The 18,498-nt window shown below is 38.2% G+C and overlaps 1 protein-coding gene across 3 annotated transcripts in view; it reads right to left on the minus strand.

Moving 5' to 3' along the window:
• Positions 1-674: 674 nt before the first annotated feature.
• The window catches only part of FAF1 (Fas associated factor 1), a 176,954-nt gene continuing 159,130 nt past the window's right edge, over positions 675-18,498 (minus strand). For 2 of the 3 annotated variants that reach the window (XM_054833154.1, XM_054833153.1), the window contains 2 exons: positions 17,234-17,449; positions 675-3,864 (listed from right to left, as the gene is read on the minus strand). In XM_054833154.1, coding sequence (XP_054689129.1) covers positions 3,781-3,864; positions 17,234-17,449 — 300 coding nt within the window. In that variant the 3' untranslated portion in view covers positions 675-3,780. The remainder of the gene's footprint in view (positions 3,865-17,233; positions 17,450-18,498) is intronic. The other variant, XR_008578004.1, reaches the window with a different exon arrangement.

The following is an 18,498-nucleotide window of genomic DNA, read 5'->3' on the forward strand; positions in this document are numbered from 1 at the left end:
ACAGCAGAGTGCCGTCAGTACTCTCATTAAGTACACACATTAAGAGTGGCCTGTATGATGGCGGTGTTGAAGTAGTCATCTGAAATGTCTGACTTAGGAACTTGTTTCTCCTCAGGCCCAGAGGACTCACAGTATGGGAAAACGTCAGTGTAAAGGAAAATTCAGTGAAAACTGCAGGCGAGACCCACAAGGCCACCATCACTATTTGGAAATAAAAATGTATCCTGTGCTTTGTCAGCTGTTGGAAGAAAGGACTTGGTGCTTACCTTGATGTACGGTCTCAGTGCTGCGAACCCTGAGTGGGAGGTGGTGCCCTGGGAAGCCTTAGCTCCCGTGAGGAACGGCGTGCACGAGGCAGCTTCATCTTTAGCATTTCCTGCTGACCGCTCTAACCGCTTTCTGGTTCTGCCTGGTAGCGACTCTTCACACATGGGGGTTATGCTTTGCTTTGTTTGGAGACCTACTTGTGGTTTTTTTGCTTGTTGTGGACACAGTTTTAAGGCATCTAAATCTTCCTGTGCATTGTTTAGGGAGTCTAGACATGAATAATGGGTATATATCCAATGATAACTGGATAATGAAGTGCTTCGGTCCTTCTGTGAGGCTGGGTCATGGCGATTTGGTTTGTCCCCACATATGGAAGAGTGAAATCATATCACTGTTTAGTAGAAATATTACTGTAATTGAAAATTTATTTTAAGTTTCTAATGTCACTGAGTAGGTACAGTTTACGAAAGCCAAAGTCCTTTTCTGCTACATTAAAAAGAATAAACAAAACCCCCAACATAGCTCCATTAGAAACACTCTCAGCACTCTCGCGAAATTTAAGAGTGCGTATGCAGAGAATACAGAGCAAACACTTGTTTTCTGCATATTCTCTAATAATGATTGCAAACACAATATCAATAGGCAGGAAGTTTCCTCAAAAGCCAGAGCGCGCCCCACCTTCACCGCAATGCTCTGAAGGCCAATAACGAAAGCCGACACATCGTACAGGATTCCGTTCATTAACGGTAATTCCTTAAGACTTAAAACTAATGCATTAATCACATTAATGATAAGCCATTAATGTGAAGAACCTGAAGATAAAAAGGTAGAATCAGGGATATGCTCTGTAGCAAGTGTTACGGTTTTAGGGTAATACTGAATTACAAAATTAGTCTGTAGACTGACTAGCGGATTAACCGTGTCAGCAGAGCATGTGACGTGAATGCCATGGTTTAGGAGAGCAGAAAATGATGGCATAGAATATTAATGTTTCTGCACAGGGATAGGTTTGCATTGAGGGTGTAATTTGGAAAGGTGACTCTAGACGGTTGCTTCTTGAAATCAGGCCCAAAGTATTTAAGGACCAAAACCATAAATGTTTTATTTAAAGAGCGATACACTTGTTTACGTTGTGGCAGAATGATCCCTATATACCGATCTTGATATCTTTATATCAGAGGGCAGTAATGCCACCACTTTGAACACTTCCAGTTAATTACCACCACAGCGTTTTGATAATGACAGTGTATTTTGCAATATGAACAAAATAAGGAAAAAATAATAATAGAGTTTAGGAAAAAAAAGGCCCAACAAACCCTAGGAGCACTGACTTCAACAAGTTCAACAAATATTCAAGCCACATTTAATAACTTTATGAAACTAGTATCAAAGTAAAGAATATATAGTCAAAATACAGAAATAAAGTTGAATGAGGGAGAACAGCCTGATGAGACCAAACAAAAGTCAAACAGAACAGATTAATATAAACAAGTTAGCTGAAAGGTCGCTTCGCTTTGTGTAGTAGTATTTCAGCAATTCCTTTCCTCAATAGCCAGCTTAGAAGGAAGAGCTAATCTGAAAAAAAGAGATATGCATCACTTTAAAATCTTGCTGTATGTGTTACTGTGATTGTTTGTAGAAACAGCATCACCCCAATTTGCAACCTATGTTAATTTCTTATTTAATAAACATAGTGGATTTATTTTTTTTTTTTGTAAGAAAACAAAAGTTCAGAATGAAGTGTCTGCATTCAGCTTTCCATTACACATGCATTTGTCTTTCTGTTGGCTGTGAATCCTTTTATTTGTGAACTGCAAATGATTAGAATTTGCTTACACTTCCAAACCTTTTGTTTGTCATAGATACTTCACTTCTAAAAGTGTCTGATGTTGCACTCACTAATTACAGAATTACAAAAGGTAGAATAAGGCTTTCCCCGCTCAGAAATTTGCATTTTTGGTAAAGGTAACAATATATCAGCTTCACTAACACCCTACTAATAGGCATACATTTAGTTTTATATCACCATCCTTCCAAAGAAAAAAGAAAGACTAACAGATGTGTGCAATTGATTTTTGCTTAGTATAAAATTTTCAAATCAGAACTCATTTTGCTACGATAAACGCTATGAATTACATATAAACATATGTGGAAAACAATGTGCCAGGCTTTTATTAAAAAAAAAAGAAGTTTGATTAGCAGATGACGATTCTGTAGTGCTATTGTGCACTATCCTGTAAGCCCACAGATTAAAAAAAGAAAAAAGAAAAAAACAACAAAAAACCACCAAACCAGTTTTGATGCAGGTTTGGCATCAAGTGTACGTTATGGTCTTAGACTCGGTATGCTCATTCTATGGTTGAGAAATTTAAAGTACCAGATTTTTTCCACATCAGATAGCAGGTAGTTGGTGCATACATTTCAGACAAGAGAACTAGGATTTCTTTAATTTGAGACGGGATCAGTAATCTATTGTTAAAATGTCCAAAGTGTGCAATAATAAGGCAGATTTCTTATTACACCACCTCTTCAGATGCTCATTGTTTGATGAAACAAACAAGGTGCTTTAAAACAGCAGAGTAATAGGATACAAACAAGTGCCAGAATGAAGGAAAACTGCTAAAATGGGAACTGCCCTTTCTTTCACAATGAGAAATAAAGAACTTTTGTATCTGGTATTTGAAAGGTTTTTAACAGCTGATATTCAATATCAGCTGATTCCTGAAGTGTTGGCAAGATACCAGGTTTCTGGTACTGGCCATTTCTAATGTCATTTAAATATTCACATCATGCAATAAGCAGTTTCACACACTGCAATGTAATGGAAAATACCTCCTAAACTGAATCAGAACTGAGACCCAAAGCAGAACCAGTAAATAAATATCTCGCATATATGTCAAACTATATTCTTCAAACAAAACCTTACATCTTATCAAAGAAGTCAGAAAGTACTAACAAAAATTATATGCTTTCTACTATAATACTGTTAAATTTCCATGGCTGAGAATGTCCCGTTAATTTTTTCTGCCTTTTTAAATTAGTTGACAAAGTAGAAATTCAAACACAGAAATAAAATGCATATATATGAGAGCACTGGCTCAGCGAGATATCAAATATACAGCATTCTAGTGTCAAAAGTACAGGCAGAAATGTCCAAGATTTCTTGGTGAAAAAGGGGCATTTGAGGAGTAAAAATTCTACTTAACAATCACTCACATTTTAACAGTGCATTAATTATAACAAAAGCTGGATGATAAGTGAGCAACAGAGTCATAATGTTCAGTGTTCATAGCAGAATTTTATCCTCTGCTCATTTAAATGAGGTTGGAAACATATACTCATGAAACTTTAAGTAGCTATGTTTTTTCAATTTTTCAGGATTCTTGCAAGAGGCAAAGTTGTGACACTGAATTGAGTTGGATGATAGTACAAGGTGGCGTTGACAGAAGTCTTCCTTTCAATGCTGTGCCTCTGGCTTGTCAAAGGATGATTAGTCCTACAATCTTGTCTGATCTATTCTTTTGCCTCTAGGAAAAGGGTTTCTTGAGGATACAGTTTTACCTCCAGTAACGATTTATTTGGATCCAGCTGGGTCACCTGTAAAGATAAGAACAAGGAGATATGTCTAAGTAGACTTTTTTTGAACTGTTTATCTTCACACGGCAGATTTTCACTGGGGAGGTTTTTGAGTGATAACTGAAGAGTGTGAATTCCCAGGATGTAGATTAAGAAATATATATTGTATTTTTTGTGGTGGTGTTATTTTTATTATTATGTAATAACAATAAACAGAATAATAATAAACAGAATCCACAACATTAATTCCAAGGTCTGGTTTTCTACCATAAACCAATGAGTGAATATATCTGGTTTTGTCAAAGTTAAGATTTTTTGGAAGGATTACTAGAACACAGGAGTTAAGATGAACAATAAAACCATAGTCCAGATAAGTATCCTAAAATTTCAATCAAACTGATGGTGCAAGCAGCATAGCCAAGCCAACGTGATCTCTCCATTGAAAGGGGAAACTTATTCTGCCTTTATTTTCCTCCTCCAAGTCACATGGTGAAGCACCTAACTTTCATTCACTTTGATACTTATCAGCCACCTCAGCAAACCTAGGCTGGGAGAAAATGGTCCACTTTTATTTGGTTGGTTGTTTTTCTGGCATGCTAGTGAGTTTAACCAGTGAACACGCAAGTCCTGTCAACACCAAATCCAGGGCGAGGTAAGCAGCAAAAGCACCAGGCAGTCAGCAGAAGGCAGAGGCAGGGTCCTCCTCCTCCCAGTGGGAGCGAGGTGCTAAATCAGCTCACCGTATAGCAACCCAGCTATGGAAGTGTACACTTATTGTGCGTGTGTGTATATATCTGTCTGCCCGTTGTAAGTACTATGTGTCTATCGTTTATGTAGACATTTACGTGTGTGTGTTTGTATTATAGAATTGTTCCCTGGAATCCCGACTCCTCGTTGGATTTGTAAAGGTATTTAGGTAATCACTTGTGCAGGTAGGCATACAGGAGAATTCCAGTAAGAGTTAAATGCCATGCAATTTGGAAAATAACGATACAGGCGCTATCTGCACCATTATTGCCAAAATTCTTTAGCATTTGGATCTTAGCACCAAGCCCTGCAAGCTGCTCACCATCCTGACCGTCCCATCACCCACCTTCACTTAAGGCACATAAGCAATTCTCAGTTTATAGTCAGCAAGAAACTTTTGTGTTGAGGATTCTATTTAGAAGCTAGACGGCTGCCTATAGGGTAAATCTCTTGTATGAAAAGAAAATTTAACACAATATAATTATTTCTATAGACAAAATAACGAAGACAAGGGTCCTAATGTCCTTCAGACAGTCACGTTTACATGCCAATGCTGTAACATCCTTCAGAAGACCACTGTAAAGCTTCAAATAGAAAGATAACGTTATTTCTTTTAATCTTAGCATTTTCTGAAATATTTCACTTCCATTTTTTACTTATTTCACCTGGTAATTCTGTTTTAATTTCTTTTGCTGTGTGAACACACTAGTTACCAGAAGTTTGCTTGTGAATAATAGATAATTAGTCTTAGAGGTATAAATGCAAACAGATACTGATAAACATTTTTTCCAAAATTAAATTTGTTTTATCTATGATCATACCATGGCACTGCTTTCTAAAATTATTTTTTTAAAACATTAAGCATCAAGCATACCAAATACTATGAATTAATGTAAGAAGCACTAAATATATTTTCTTCTTAAAAGCCTAACTTACTAACCCTGGTACCAATTAACAAAACCAGTATTGCTCCTCTTCCCCCCTCCCCCACAACTAAATCAGGCAAACTTAAAATACATTTGTATTTCCATTGTTTTATTGGATAATTACAGAAGATTAATTAAACAAATATTAAAAGCTTATAATTTCCTGAATCCATTGAAATCAATGTAATTTCGCCTCTCTGACTGCAACAGAATTTAAAAAAACCCCAAACCCCCAAACCCATTATTCTGATTCCCGAAGCAAGAACATATTTTCTTAAACTTCATGTACCATGGTGAGCTATTGCTAAATGTCTGCAGAGAAAAATAATTTATAAAAACCAGACTCAATTTTAGATTCCTATTATCTACAGTCAAATTATGCATTCCTGCACAGATGCTGCTTAAATTATTGAAAGGTTATTATCTTAGAAAGCAAACCTGCTATGTAAAAAACAGCCAAAGTACTGCATTTAAGTTTGTGGTTACAGAAGTATGCTAATTAAGTATCTTGTTGCATTTTTTAATGTTTTGGTATTCAGCTACAGTCCATTATCGCACATGGGCACAGAAAGGGAGGTAAATAGGGGTCTCTGCAATTCACAGCGCACGAGGCATTGTGCACCTGAGAGAAGCAATTTTACTTCTTTTCAGTTCAAGCCAGTATCTAATTAAACCTCTCTATTTTCAAATCTTGCAACCTCTTTTTGCAAGAAAAAGCTGGGAAAGACAGAACAAGTCTCTTCTGCATTGGGGAAAAAAATCTGACAAGCAAGCCTAGGCAATGAACACAATCTTCCAGACTGTAACCATATGAAGACAATTATTCACTTGAGTTTAATTCAAGATGCATATCCCTAGTCTAAACTCTAAGGTTTGCAAACTTCAAGTACCTTAAATAACAACAACGCGTGATGTCCCTTCCTCAGTGCCCTCATACTTGGAAGGTTAGCTAACAGCATTGTGGAGTACCTGCAGCAAAAGGACTGCGCAGCTTTTCCCCATAATTTCAGTGTGCTGCTTAATTCACTGAGGGACAGCAGAGTTTGCAAATGTTTACACCATTACCCAATTAACTAACAATATGGCTCCTACATCTGTCAACAAACAAAGCTGTTGTTGCTTTGTTTTAGCTCCTTGGCATTTTCTGTTCATATGGGTCGCCATTGTACTTAATTATCACACCATAACCCTTCTGCAGCTTCTACTTTGTTATTTGTGGTTTGTAAATATGTTGTTTACTACAAAGAATAGAAGCCTTATTAGAGCGAACACACCTCCTACCAAAAGAAATGGTTTCTCTTGTAAATATATGAAATATAAGAAGACCTAAGATGCTTTTTAACTTACAGGACTTTAAAACAGAATTAGAAACCAAAGAATGATATAGAATAGAGATCAAAGGACCCTGGAAGAGCTGTAGCCCACAAAGGTGTGTCCAACGTAGTGTTTTAATGAGTTTTATTCATTTACATACATTTACGTGGATTATTTCATAATGCAAAGTATTTCAATACCTTCATGTTTAAATCTGTGTACCTTCTTTCATTACCATTAGGATAAACTCTGGAGTCCACTTCAGTGCTGACAGTCCTTTGCTCTGATGTCATTGCATGGTGCTCTTTTCAAAACAGTCCTGCACATTGCGTAAGTCACATTGTCCAAACCCCCTACACCTTTATTATTTAAAGATTTTTTTGTACGTTGATGACAATTACACATGAAATCATTTAAGCATGTGTTTAGATACTGAATCTGATTTCATCCTGTTAAACTCGATGAGATGGTACAGACACCCATGGGGTGAAATCAATCCTTTCTTGATTAAGGTTGCAAAATTCACCAAATCAAGCATTTGGCATTTGTTAAAGGCCTAAACAAAAGCTAAAAGCATAGCATTTCTCTATATTTTCAAGTCCTACAGTATCTGACTTTCTACCAGTCACATGCACGCATTCTGAGTCCACTGACACGTCACATGGTGATACCAGCTGATGAGGTGAATGTATTTTTAAAATATATTTTGTGGTTTTGCTAAGGTAAGTACTTTATAATGAAAGGTAAACTAAACCCCCTTAAAAAGAGGCTCTGAGCTTTTCCAAATTTACATCATGAGAAGGGTGGCAGAGGAAGGACACAGTGTCCAGATGCTAAGAGAGTGTAACTCCAGTGACAGCAAAATCCCCAAAATTCAAGCTCCCAGAATCCTGTGGGATAACGTGCGCGTTCAGGGCTGTCCCAAAGCCAAAGCAGACAGTGCCCCAGGATCTTGCATCTTCGCGCAAGTGACTTTCCAGGGGAACTTCAACACCCCCCTCTCTTCAGGGCAGACTTTCTAGCAACACGACCAGAGGGTGGTACCAGGGCCGTGTTTCTGTCAGTGCGAGATCTTGCCGTTGGGCGGTGAAATGTTTCGCTGCAATAGGTTTCAGCTGGTAAAACAGTCTTTACTTCCAACTCTGGATACGCTTTTACAGGACCTTACACTCTGGTGCACTGGAGCCAAGACTCCATCTTTTAATGTCAAGAGCTTCGTTACACAACTGATGTTGGTTTGGTGTGCAGGAAGTTTATTATTTTAACAGGTATTTGTTTAAATGAACTCTGTGATAATTATTTCAGCTAAGCACTAGCTAGTTGGTTTGAAGACCTTCTGCAGCACTTTGAATGATTTAAGATGCGCAAAACCAAAAGACAGTAACGTTAACTCTTGTAATTCTCCTGCAAGAATGTGGTAGCTACTTACACTTTACTCTGTCTAAATTCCTTGGGTTTTTTAATGACCCCAAAATGAAAATTAATACCAGTTTAAACAACATTTTAATACATTTTTGTAGCAAAGTCTTCTTCCTTCTAGAACAATTTTTGTATTATTTTTATCTTCACCTTTGCTGACTATCTGTTCTATTACACATTCACATCCTGAGCAGCTGCACTTTTACCATTTCAAAGGTGTGGTTCCTTACCCTCCCTAACTCTGCAGGGAAAAGATAAATACAAAAAAATGGCTTAATGCCCAGGAAGGTCATTTAAAAGTAAAGAATCGAATACACAATTATTATGACACTTACACAAGCAGTAAATATCACACCCTTCACCTTTCTCTACACCCTAGGACAAGGATCTGATTCCCGAGTAGCACAGCCTCTATACCACTTACACACGCATGAATACATTTAATGAATCTAACGGACAAAGAGTTCTTTTACTCTCTTTCCTAATCCTCCTAAAGTATAAATGCAATAGAAATTACTTAAAGGCACACCTGGTAAAGTACCAGATCTGTTTAAGAAACTACATTTTCAGAATGACACACAAACAAATACAGTGAATCCTTTCTACCTATTGAAATACCTATGGCTGATACGGATAACATGCTCCACTTGAGCAGCAAACAAAAGTAGGGTTACTTTATAGAAATATATGCAATTAGATCTGGTTTAGTTGAATAAACTTGGAGATAATTTACATCTGAATTGAAGAAAGCTGTCGCAAATAAGGAAAAATATGTTCTAGTACAAGATTCCTAGTCTCGTTCCAAGTACAAAGCTTTACTCCAGATATGTCACGCTCTTATCTTAGTTCCCTGAAGCGATTTTCTCAAAACAGCATTTTGGATTAAGCATGTTTTAAAACTACTTTTACTGAGCAAAGTAGCAGATGTTGATAAAACAGAAAATTGTGATGTTACATCCTCTACTTTGAGCACGCTTTCCACGCTTCCTTAGAAAAGCCGTACAGCTGTCTGAGATACCTGAGGTGCCGCCACTCTTTACATGGTGTAAATTTTCGTTGCCTTAAACAATTTATATCAGAAAAGGATTTGCTGCACAGATTCCAATCAGTGAAGGCTTATAAACCTGACTTGCATTACTTGACTTTTTAGACAGTAAATTAAGATAGCAACTGTGTTCTCCTCTGCTTTTTAAAATACTAAGCATAATGGCAGGGCAGTGTAAATAATAAAGAGAAGCCCAAACCCAGTGTTGCTATATTTGTGTAGCGAGGTCTGGACTATCTGGTGCTTTTTAAAAGTTCAGCATGAATTCACGATTCTACATGAAAATATGATTTTTTTATTTGGGAAAAATACCTCGCATTTGTAGAACAAAGCTGAAAACCCCACAAATACTAATCATTCTCGCACCACAATGAAATAAAAGCCCAGATGTTAATGATGTTTAAAAAAAAAAAAAGCAGATTTTTACCCAAATTCTATGACTTTTTAACAGTGGGTAGTACAAGAAATATATAACTATAGTTTATCTACCTTCCACTGAAAGACATTAGGAAATGCTGTGTACAGCAGTTCCACTGGGGTAGCCCTGTGCTTCCTTTTAGCCCAAAATCAGAAAATTTGTTTAGTGATCAGTACTCCCCCAAAATATGGCCAAAATACATCCAGTTACTAACGTGACTGAACGACTGTTTCGTATTTATTTCTAAGAATTAATCTCACTGAAAAATCAGTACAAAAAGGCTGCATCTTCCTCTAGCCTTTCAAACAGCTCATTTTCAATGACAAAATAACAAATACACTTTTTCCTTCTGGCCGGAGAAGTGAAACCACAGAGTATTTCAGTTAATTTGAGTCTCTTTCAATACTATGACTTTTGTTGATGGTATTGATGGCGTTAAAGTATTACACAAGTTGCCTTATGCATCGAGAGCAAGAAGCCCAAGTTAGCGTCAGTCAGAGGAGTTACGGGCAGGTACCAAACAAGACGATGCTGGTCTCTGCAGCGCCAACAACGCCGAGGCTGGAGGACTTCAGATGTTGAGGGAAGAGGAAGGTGCTGTAAAGCTCCCCTCAGATTTTCTGCTTTCCTCCCTTCCTTCTGGTTTGAAATCTTTGATCTATTTAGTAATTCTTTGTGTGGTTTCTTGGAAAAAGAGAAGCCAACAGAACGCCCTGGAACGGGTCTTTTCCTGACAAAGGACCTGCGGGCAGAAGAGCTCCATCAGCCTCCTTCACACTATTTACTTTCAGTTTTCTTGCTGAGTAGAGAAAAGGTTTAAGTACTGGCATTTACAGATCAGAGCATCTGTATGTTAAACATCCTTTCTGCTGTGCCAAGGAGCAGAACAGTCCATTACTTGTGGGCACTGCTGCCAGTGTGCTTATATCAAACTAACGATTATTCATGCCTTTAATTATTTTAAAATGTGCTAGCCGCAGAGAAGAAAGATCAGTCCCCCAGAAATACTATAGCTTTCGCTGTGGATATTGATGAAGAGCTGAAAGGAAGCAAACAGCCACATCTTCTGGAAGTTTGAAAACATTTAAATACATTTAATGCTCCAAATGAACTGCCAGAACTTTGCTTTGCACACGTACATCCCAGAGGGGAATGGGTGTGAACACAGTCACTCACAGGAGAATGACCCAGGATCGGATTCTCGTGCGCTTAATTATAACTGCACGGCAAAACAATCCAAAAGGATTTTTGCCACAAGTTCAAAGGATTAAGATGTTCAGATACCACAATGATATCTACAGTATAACATTGTGATTGGTAGATAGGTAAATAGAATAAAAAGCACGCCTAGGACTGCTTTGGTGATTTAGTCTGATGTATTACTTATGCAATTACCAAAACAGCAGGAGATCATTAAATTTTCTGGTAACCAGACACAGCATTCTTAGTATCATACTATTACAAAGGCTCTTTATTGGTATTTTATCATTACATTTTCTTCCTACGAGGGGAAAAAGAACCACACAAAATTGACATTAACCATAAATTCCGGGGAAAAAGTACAAAATATCTTAAGCCCAGTTTACGCTGGATAACGCCATATGCAAGAGCGGCTTAACTAAGGCATCTTCCTGTGAACAATAACGCGCCTCCCCTGAAATAAACGTTTTGTAAAATGGGGCAGCGCTGAATAAAAGAACACTTTTGGTCGGAGGGATGTGCTTGGGTGGAATATATTAATCACATGGTTGGCATTAGTCATTGGGTTAACTAATGAGGATGACTCAACTCAGAGTTCACATACCGCATTGAGTATTCAGTGTCGTGGTGAATGCTTGCTTACTTTAGCAAGTCTTAAGTAACAGAGCTCATCTGAAATGCACACCTATTTCCTGAAATTGGTTAAACAGTCCCCGTATTCAAATAGAGTTGTTGTAAGAGATCAGAAACTAAACTGACCTATAGAATGTAATTCTATTTCTTTTTAGAATAAGCTTACATCTACGAGATGAGGAAGACATTCCTTCCATCTCCTTTCAGTGACTTGATACATGAAGGGCTTTAATCTTTCTCTTTGGATATCATAGTTACTTATGCAAAGACACCAGGTCTGAAAAGACAGATCAAATCTGCCTTTCTTGGAAGAAAACATTATGAAAAACCTTTCTGTAATACTTACAGAATTTTTGACTACCTATCTGGAAATCATATTTCCACAAAAGTAAACATCACATTTCAAGAAGCAAAATCTACTTGATATTCTCTAAAGTACTGCCATTGACTTCAGCAGGGCAAGAATATCACCTACTCCCTTTGTAGGTGCTGCCCGAAAGACTTGTGATATTATTCTTGGTGAGCAACAACCTTATTAAAAGCAATAAAACCTAGGGGTTGCGAATGCTTCAGCGTTCTGGCTGCAACGATATGTGGTCCGTTCCTCTTGCACTTCAAGGATCAGTCCGATCGTTGTACTGTCACAAGTCATCAGGAAGAGCAAGCAGAAATCTGGCTTCTTAAAGAGGCACGGGAATATGCTACTCTGGTGCGGCCAATCTGCTCGGGCAACTTCTCAGTGTCTTACCTAAACTAAACATAACTGTTTGAATAAATAAAATAACATATCCTGAAAAGAGAGGAAAGGCAAGGGCAGGTAGCATTGACTTAAGGACAGTTGTAAATGACAAGAGGAGGGACATCTACCTTTGTAGGTGGCTTTGGCCTTGTGTAAACTAGATCAGAGCTGATAAACATATGCCACCATCAGATCTATAGTGACCTGAAAAAATTTAAATTATGGGAATTAAACCAGATGAGTACTATTTTTTGTAGTAGGAAATATAAATATCAGTAACTGAAATGACTGGAAAAATTACATGGATCACATGTTAAATTTTCCCTGAACTTACAAACCCATTCTCAAATGTTTTGAGCATATCAGAAAATCTGAAATCCTCCTCTGCCATACGACAGATATTCAAGCTACTTTCCTGGTTTATGTGAAGTTACTAAAAGCACTATTGGGTATAACCATGATAGTGCATGAATCCTTTCTCACAATAACATCTTTCTTCCATCTTTCTATCAAGGTGATGATAAGGGGAAAGAATGTTAAAAGCCAGCGATGGTCCTGGACGTAGAACTCTTTCATGAGCTATTTAAAGAGTTTAACCACCACCTAATGAGTTTAAAAGTAGGTTATTTGAGGGAAGAAGTTTGCACTGGGTGAAACATGGAATAATCCTGACAAAGAATGGCTTCTAGAACTGACAGACAAAATTGTCAGACTACCTGGCATAGCAATATAGGGATCATGCTCTACCGTCACCTTTCCGAGAACATCAGAGGATACTTACCAGCTCAAATGACTCTGGTAAGTGCTGCAGCTAAACTTACTATCCTGTGCCGTTATTTTCACCACTGTGGGCATCAGAAAGAATTACTCCAGCCAGAGCAGAGAAATGAATGATCAGTTTGGGTTTGGAGGAATATCTTACTCTGTACTCCCATATAATATTAAGAATTGTCTGGCCCTAAATTTACTGAAATCCCGATCATACCTAATTTAAGTTGACATGCAATTTAAGCTAAATTTATTTTCTGCCCTTTCAAGGGAGACAGATTTTTTGTTTCTGTTTATTTAAACTGCTGTTGAAATTGGTTAATTAAAAGGATTTAAAAAATCTTAATACTCTAAACAGAGCAAACTGGTTCTGAATTATTAAGCAACATTTTAGATGCATTTAAATAACCTTAAGTGACTTAACTGCCACCTGATCCTAAGCTGTGGCTCAGAAAAATAAAATGTGAAATACTGTAGAAGTCTTGGCTTACCAGGGCTTCCAGATACAGTAAATAAAGAGCTTAAGTTTCTAATACCATGTCTGCAAAAGGCACGCTCTCAAATACATAACTAATGCTCCACCTTAAGGACAAATGAGCAGATGAAATTGCAGACTGCGATTTTGATTTTTCAGAAGAAAGTAATAAATTCAGTCCTTCAAAAATAGTCTTTCAAAACAGAGAGCATGCCAGGACCTCCCTTTCTGCCAGATACCATCAAACGTTCACAAACATATCAGTGACCCTAGCAGGGTGGCTGAAGCCCGGTTTGGGTAAATTTGTTCTTCACATTCCTCCTGTAGTTTCAGGCAGACATGGTAGACCTTTAGCTTCTCGCCTGAAGTGTGGTGAAATGCCCGTTCAAGAGCTTTAGGAAGGCTTCTGCAGATCACCACCACAGAAGGAAATGAGGAAACGATCATCTGGGAAGTCTCCAGGGCCCTGGGAGAAGGTGGGTCTTGCAGCTGGCAGACTGAGGGGACTACTGAAATTAGCGTTTGGGAAGGCTTTTAAGAGAAAGGGACGTAGAAGAAATATTGAATAAGAAGGTTGATTGAGCATGCTAATAGGCTGAGGGCAAGTTCTTTTCGTTATAGTTAAAAGCATTTTGAAGATTAGAGTGATTCAAGGAAGAAAAGGAACTAGAATTCTAAAATCAGCACATACATTTGCTTCCATAAAGCCTTTGCAGGTGCATTTAAAAATAATGCAAAGAACTTATAATACAGCTTTTCGCTCCAAAAGATGAGCTTGCCAAATGTTTTCGAAGTTAGAGGTATAAGTTACCTGCTGACCCAGGTTCAGCCATGTGAAACACGCTTGTTGGTACGGTATTAGTGCTGCCTTGGTTAAGGGACTGAGAGAGGAGGTGGTTAATATCTAATTTCAGCGCTAGTAGAAAGAACAACACAGTCGGTGACAAAGACCCAATAACAAGTCACTGCATGTGCTTAACTGCTTTGGAATGTCACTGCTGCTTTAAAATCTACAAGTAGTGTCTGGAAAAGGTTAATCTGTGTATTTACTCATGTGTACAAGTTTGTATTTACAGTAGGGTTATGATACCAACTTTAAGTTAGCTAAGGATATCTGTGTAAGCAACTGGAACATAGAACTAAGAACTAATGAATTTTTATTTACCAAAGAAGTAAAAATACTTCAACAACACTGTATCAGGACTGATGGCTTTGAAAACCAGCTAAAAATGCTCTGACGAGTTTATGACAAGAAAATGCTGATTTGGTTGAAGATAATCCCCTCGTTTCAATAAGACAGAAAGGCTTTTGGGGGTGCGTATGTTATTGTAATACAGATTAGGATAGAAGAAAAAATATTAACTTGAGAAGACATGTTTTCATCTTATTGCAGCAAAAACTCCAGCAAAGTATTTCTGATGCTTTCAAACATATTTTTTCAAAAATGTTACGTATAGCTGAAATACAAACAGACGTTTTAAATGCTATTGTTTTCTGGAGCACAAGCATCCCAGGTGCTCTGTTCCTGTTGCACAGATTTCAATGGATGTTTGCGATACATATCATACAGCAGAAGGGTCTTGACAACTTACAGCGTATTTTTAAAAGACTATACACCAAAAGCCTAAGGCAATGAATATTTACTTTTACCGTACTTCCAAGGCATTCATCAATTACTTTTTTTTTTTTAATCTGCCTATAGAGTTGCACGCTTCCAACTTTCCAAACCTGGGGAACGTGGCAGATGTCATTTATAGTTCTCAGCGGTTAGCAAACCCCTGGGGATTATTTTTCGTCTGTTGTAGCTCCGGTGGTCACAATGGCAACCGGATTCATACACGGTCACTGAGTCAATCGGCATGAATCATTTATGTGACTCCTCATACATGGCATTATTAGGTTGGAATCATAGAAAAAAGATGACAGGGTCTTTGCTTCCCACGCGACAGACCAACTGCTCCGTATCCTGCCATTAAATTCTCCTTTCTTTGCCTCAGTGTTTTCTCCCTGGCAGTTTCACCAATGTACTGAAAATACCAGCCTGCTATCACTTAGTGGTCTTTTTTCTTTTCTACTCCTTTTTTAATCTGTTCTTATGTGAGCCGTCTGATCAATTTTCGATTTTGTTACAGAGGACTAAAATTAATAATGATGATGATGTGATTAAGGACAGAAACAGCTGAAGTGCAAAACATGTAAAAAGTTAGAGTAATATACTTGTAGGTTTTTTTTAATATTAAATATGTACTAAGACATAAATATGTTACAGGTAGGGGACTTGCAGAATATTTAAAGTACACAAAAACATTTTTTAGACTGTAAAAGATTGTTTTTCTTCTGTCAAGTAAACTGAATGATCAGTAATCCTGGAAACACAGATGACTTCTAGTCTTTGGTTCCACTGGAAATGATATTACATGCTTAAGGAGTAAAGTTAATTAGTGATTAATGAGATTCCGTAAAAGCTGCTTTTCAGTCTGACTGATTAGGATTCTCAGTATAAGACAAGGTGGAAGAAAAGCTGTAAGCACCACAATCCTGTTCACAGAGTTATGCCAAAAATAGTCAGAAATCACATCCACTCTCAAGGTCATATGCTTGCCAAGGACATCATTTTCCTCCCCTTTGGAGCACTTACAAGTAAGATGATAAAAGCAAGAGGTATCTGTTATAAAACAGTACTGTAAACACGCTAATCAGAGCGCTATTCCTAGTGAACTTCCTCCAGTGCCAGCGATGGGAAACAAAATGGAAAAGCAACCCAAGTCCTGAGCTCCTTTGATGACGAATGGCGTAACCAGCCACCTGGAGACGCCCCCAGCAAACAAACCCCGGCTGATCCAGAGCTGCCCCCACCCGTTCGCGGTACTGAGGCAGCGGGGCCAAAAAGCTGCTGAACTTCACCCGTCACTGCTTGGCTCTGTAGTGCCCGCTACCTTCGCCTTTTATGCGGGGCCCCAGGTAATTGCCGCGCAGTTGGACCCACGGACTTTTACCTTTGCTGTAACAATGGCTAAATAAAAAATGAAAGTTAATTTGTGATACGGCAGAAAACATATAGGTATATTTTCAAAGAAACTTAGTAATCGCATAAATATCTGTTGATAAACCAACAGAATTTAATTGGCTTTTGTAAGCAGTAAGCAGCATTGATTTTGGAAATCAGTCACAGCAGGTACATCATTAGAATTTTGAGGCAGGAGGTATAAATGACTATTTACTGGTATTATGTAACAGGTGGATGAATAATTTATTAGCATGTACTGATTAGCTCATAACTATATCCTGTCTGACACTGCGCCTTCCTTGCTCATAACATAAAATTGCATCAAAATGGCAAAACCAGAAAGATCAGAAGTACCAGCCCATAGCAAACCTAAACAGCATACTAATAGCGATGCGGCTTCCTTCAAAGCAGGATGTGAGCGATGCTGGCTCAGCATATTCGGGGAGTTTTCACTGAACATGGTCCACAACTTGTTTGTTTCAGAAATGGAGGATTTTTTACAATGTTACAATGCAATTTTATATGTAAGATATAATAGCGTTGGTAGGTTGGCACCTGGCTTGCTTACAGCCACAGAGCTTGGCAGCACTCTAACATATTCAGGCGTATCTTTTACCTTCTACACTATAGCATACCGGTCATCTAACATACAGGAGTAAGAAGTAGTGGCATTTATTCCCGAAAGGTGCATTTACTCACATCTCTCCTCGGAAAGGTGCCCAGCAGCTTGTACTCCTCCCAAGGATATCCCTTGGAAGCTACAAAATCAAAGACAACCTGCAGCTTGCTGCTGGCCAGGAAACGTCGCTCAAAGAATTCTCCGCTGGGCGTCCGAATACGCAGTTTACTGACGGACTCGGTGCTCTCCTCCTTCGGTTCAGGAGGCAAAGATTGCTCAAGAGAGAGCCTGATAGCCTGAGGAAGGAAAAATAACCATTTAGGTTGCAATGCTGGCAGCAGAAGGAAAGGACAGAAAGCTTTCCTTTTTATTTCTTCTAGAACTTCAAGATGTGCCACAGTGCTCCAGAGCCATGGCTGCGCTTTATATCTCAATGACAAAATAATTTTTATTCATTCCTTAATAACAGCCCACCAGACAACTAATTAAAATAAATCCTTCTTTATAACACATATTATTAGGTCTACAGTTAATGCACGATGGGGATAAGTAATTTAATCATTTGGCAGAAAGCCTTGGAAAAAATTTGAATGAGAGAATAATCGTCAAGTGGCCAATTGCTTCCTTAAAGGGTATAAATTAAAAGGCAGTAAAAGTATTTCTTTAAATGCACTTATCAAATTGCCTTCCTCTTACACAGAGTAATTGACCATTTGCAGCAAAGACAACAGCCTTAGTGGCAGTTCAGAGTAAAAAGAAATATATGCAGGAGATTTACTGTAAATAAACTAAAACACTGTTAAAAGACGTAACTAAAACCATCATGAAGGCGTATTAACATAGAGTACGTACAAAAGTAGGAACGGTCAAAGAAGAAAATGAGGAGGACAGAAATGGGAGCTTTAAGATTTAAAGCAAGCAATTATTACTATTATTTGCAGGAAGATGGTTCCAAGCCCAGGCGTGCACATTTTCTGCAACAACTGGAATGAAATCAGCCCCAAAATTGCAATGTCATTACACGTCTGAAAATGTGTATGATGGTCTTCCTGCTGACATTGCGCGTACTGCTGATGTCAAGATTTTAAGGGCAAGAGCCAAGTCTGTGTTCTCCGTCCTCTGCCTCTGGGAGCTACCACAACACCAATACTTTGATCAGAAGGTTTTTTTAAAAGATTGAAGCCTAATATTAGACTGTTGAACGAGGTGGGTTTGATTTTCGAGGGTACTGAGCGCTGTCGGTACTCATGGACAGGCATTGGCATCTGTTAAAAATTAGACCATACCTAGAAAGCAGCCTTGTTATGGCATCACGTCACTTAAGGCGGCAGTTCAGGAGAACATC

The sequence above is a fragment of the Grus americana genome, chromosome 8, assembly GCF_028858705.1.
Source record: "Grus americana isolate bGruAme1 chromosome 8, bGruAme1.mat, whole genome shotgun sequence".
NCBI classification, from domain to species: Eukaryota; Metazoa; Chordata; class Aves; order Gruiformes; family Gruidae; genus Grus; species Grus americana.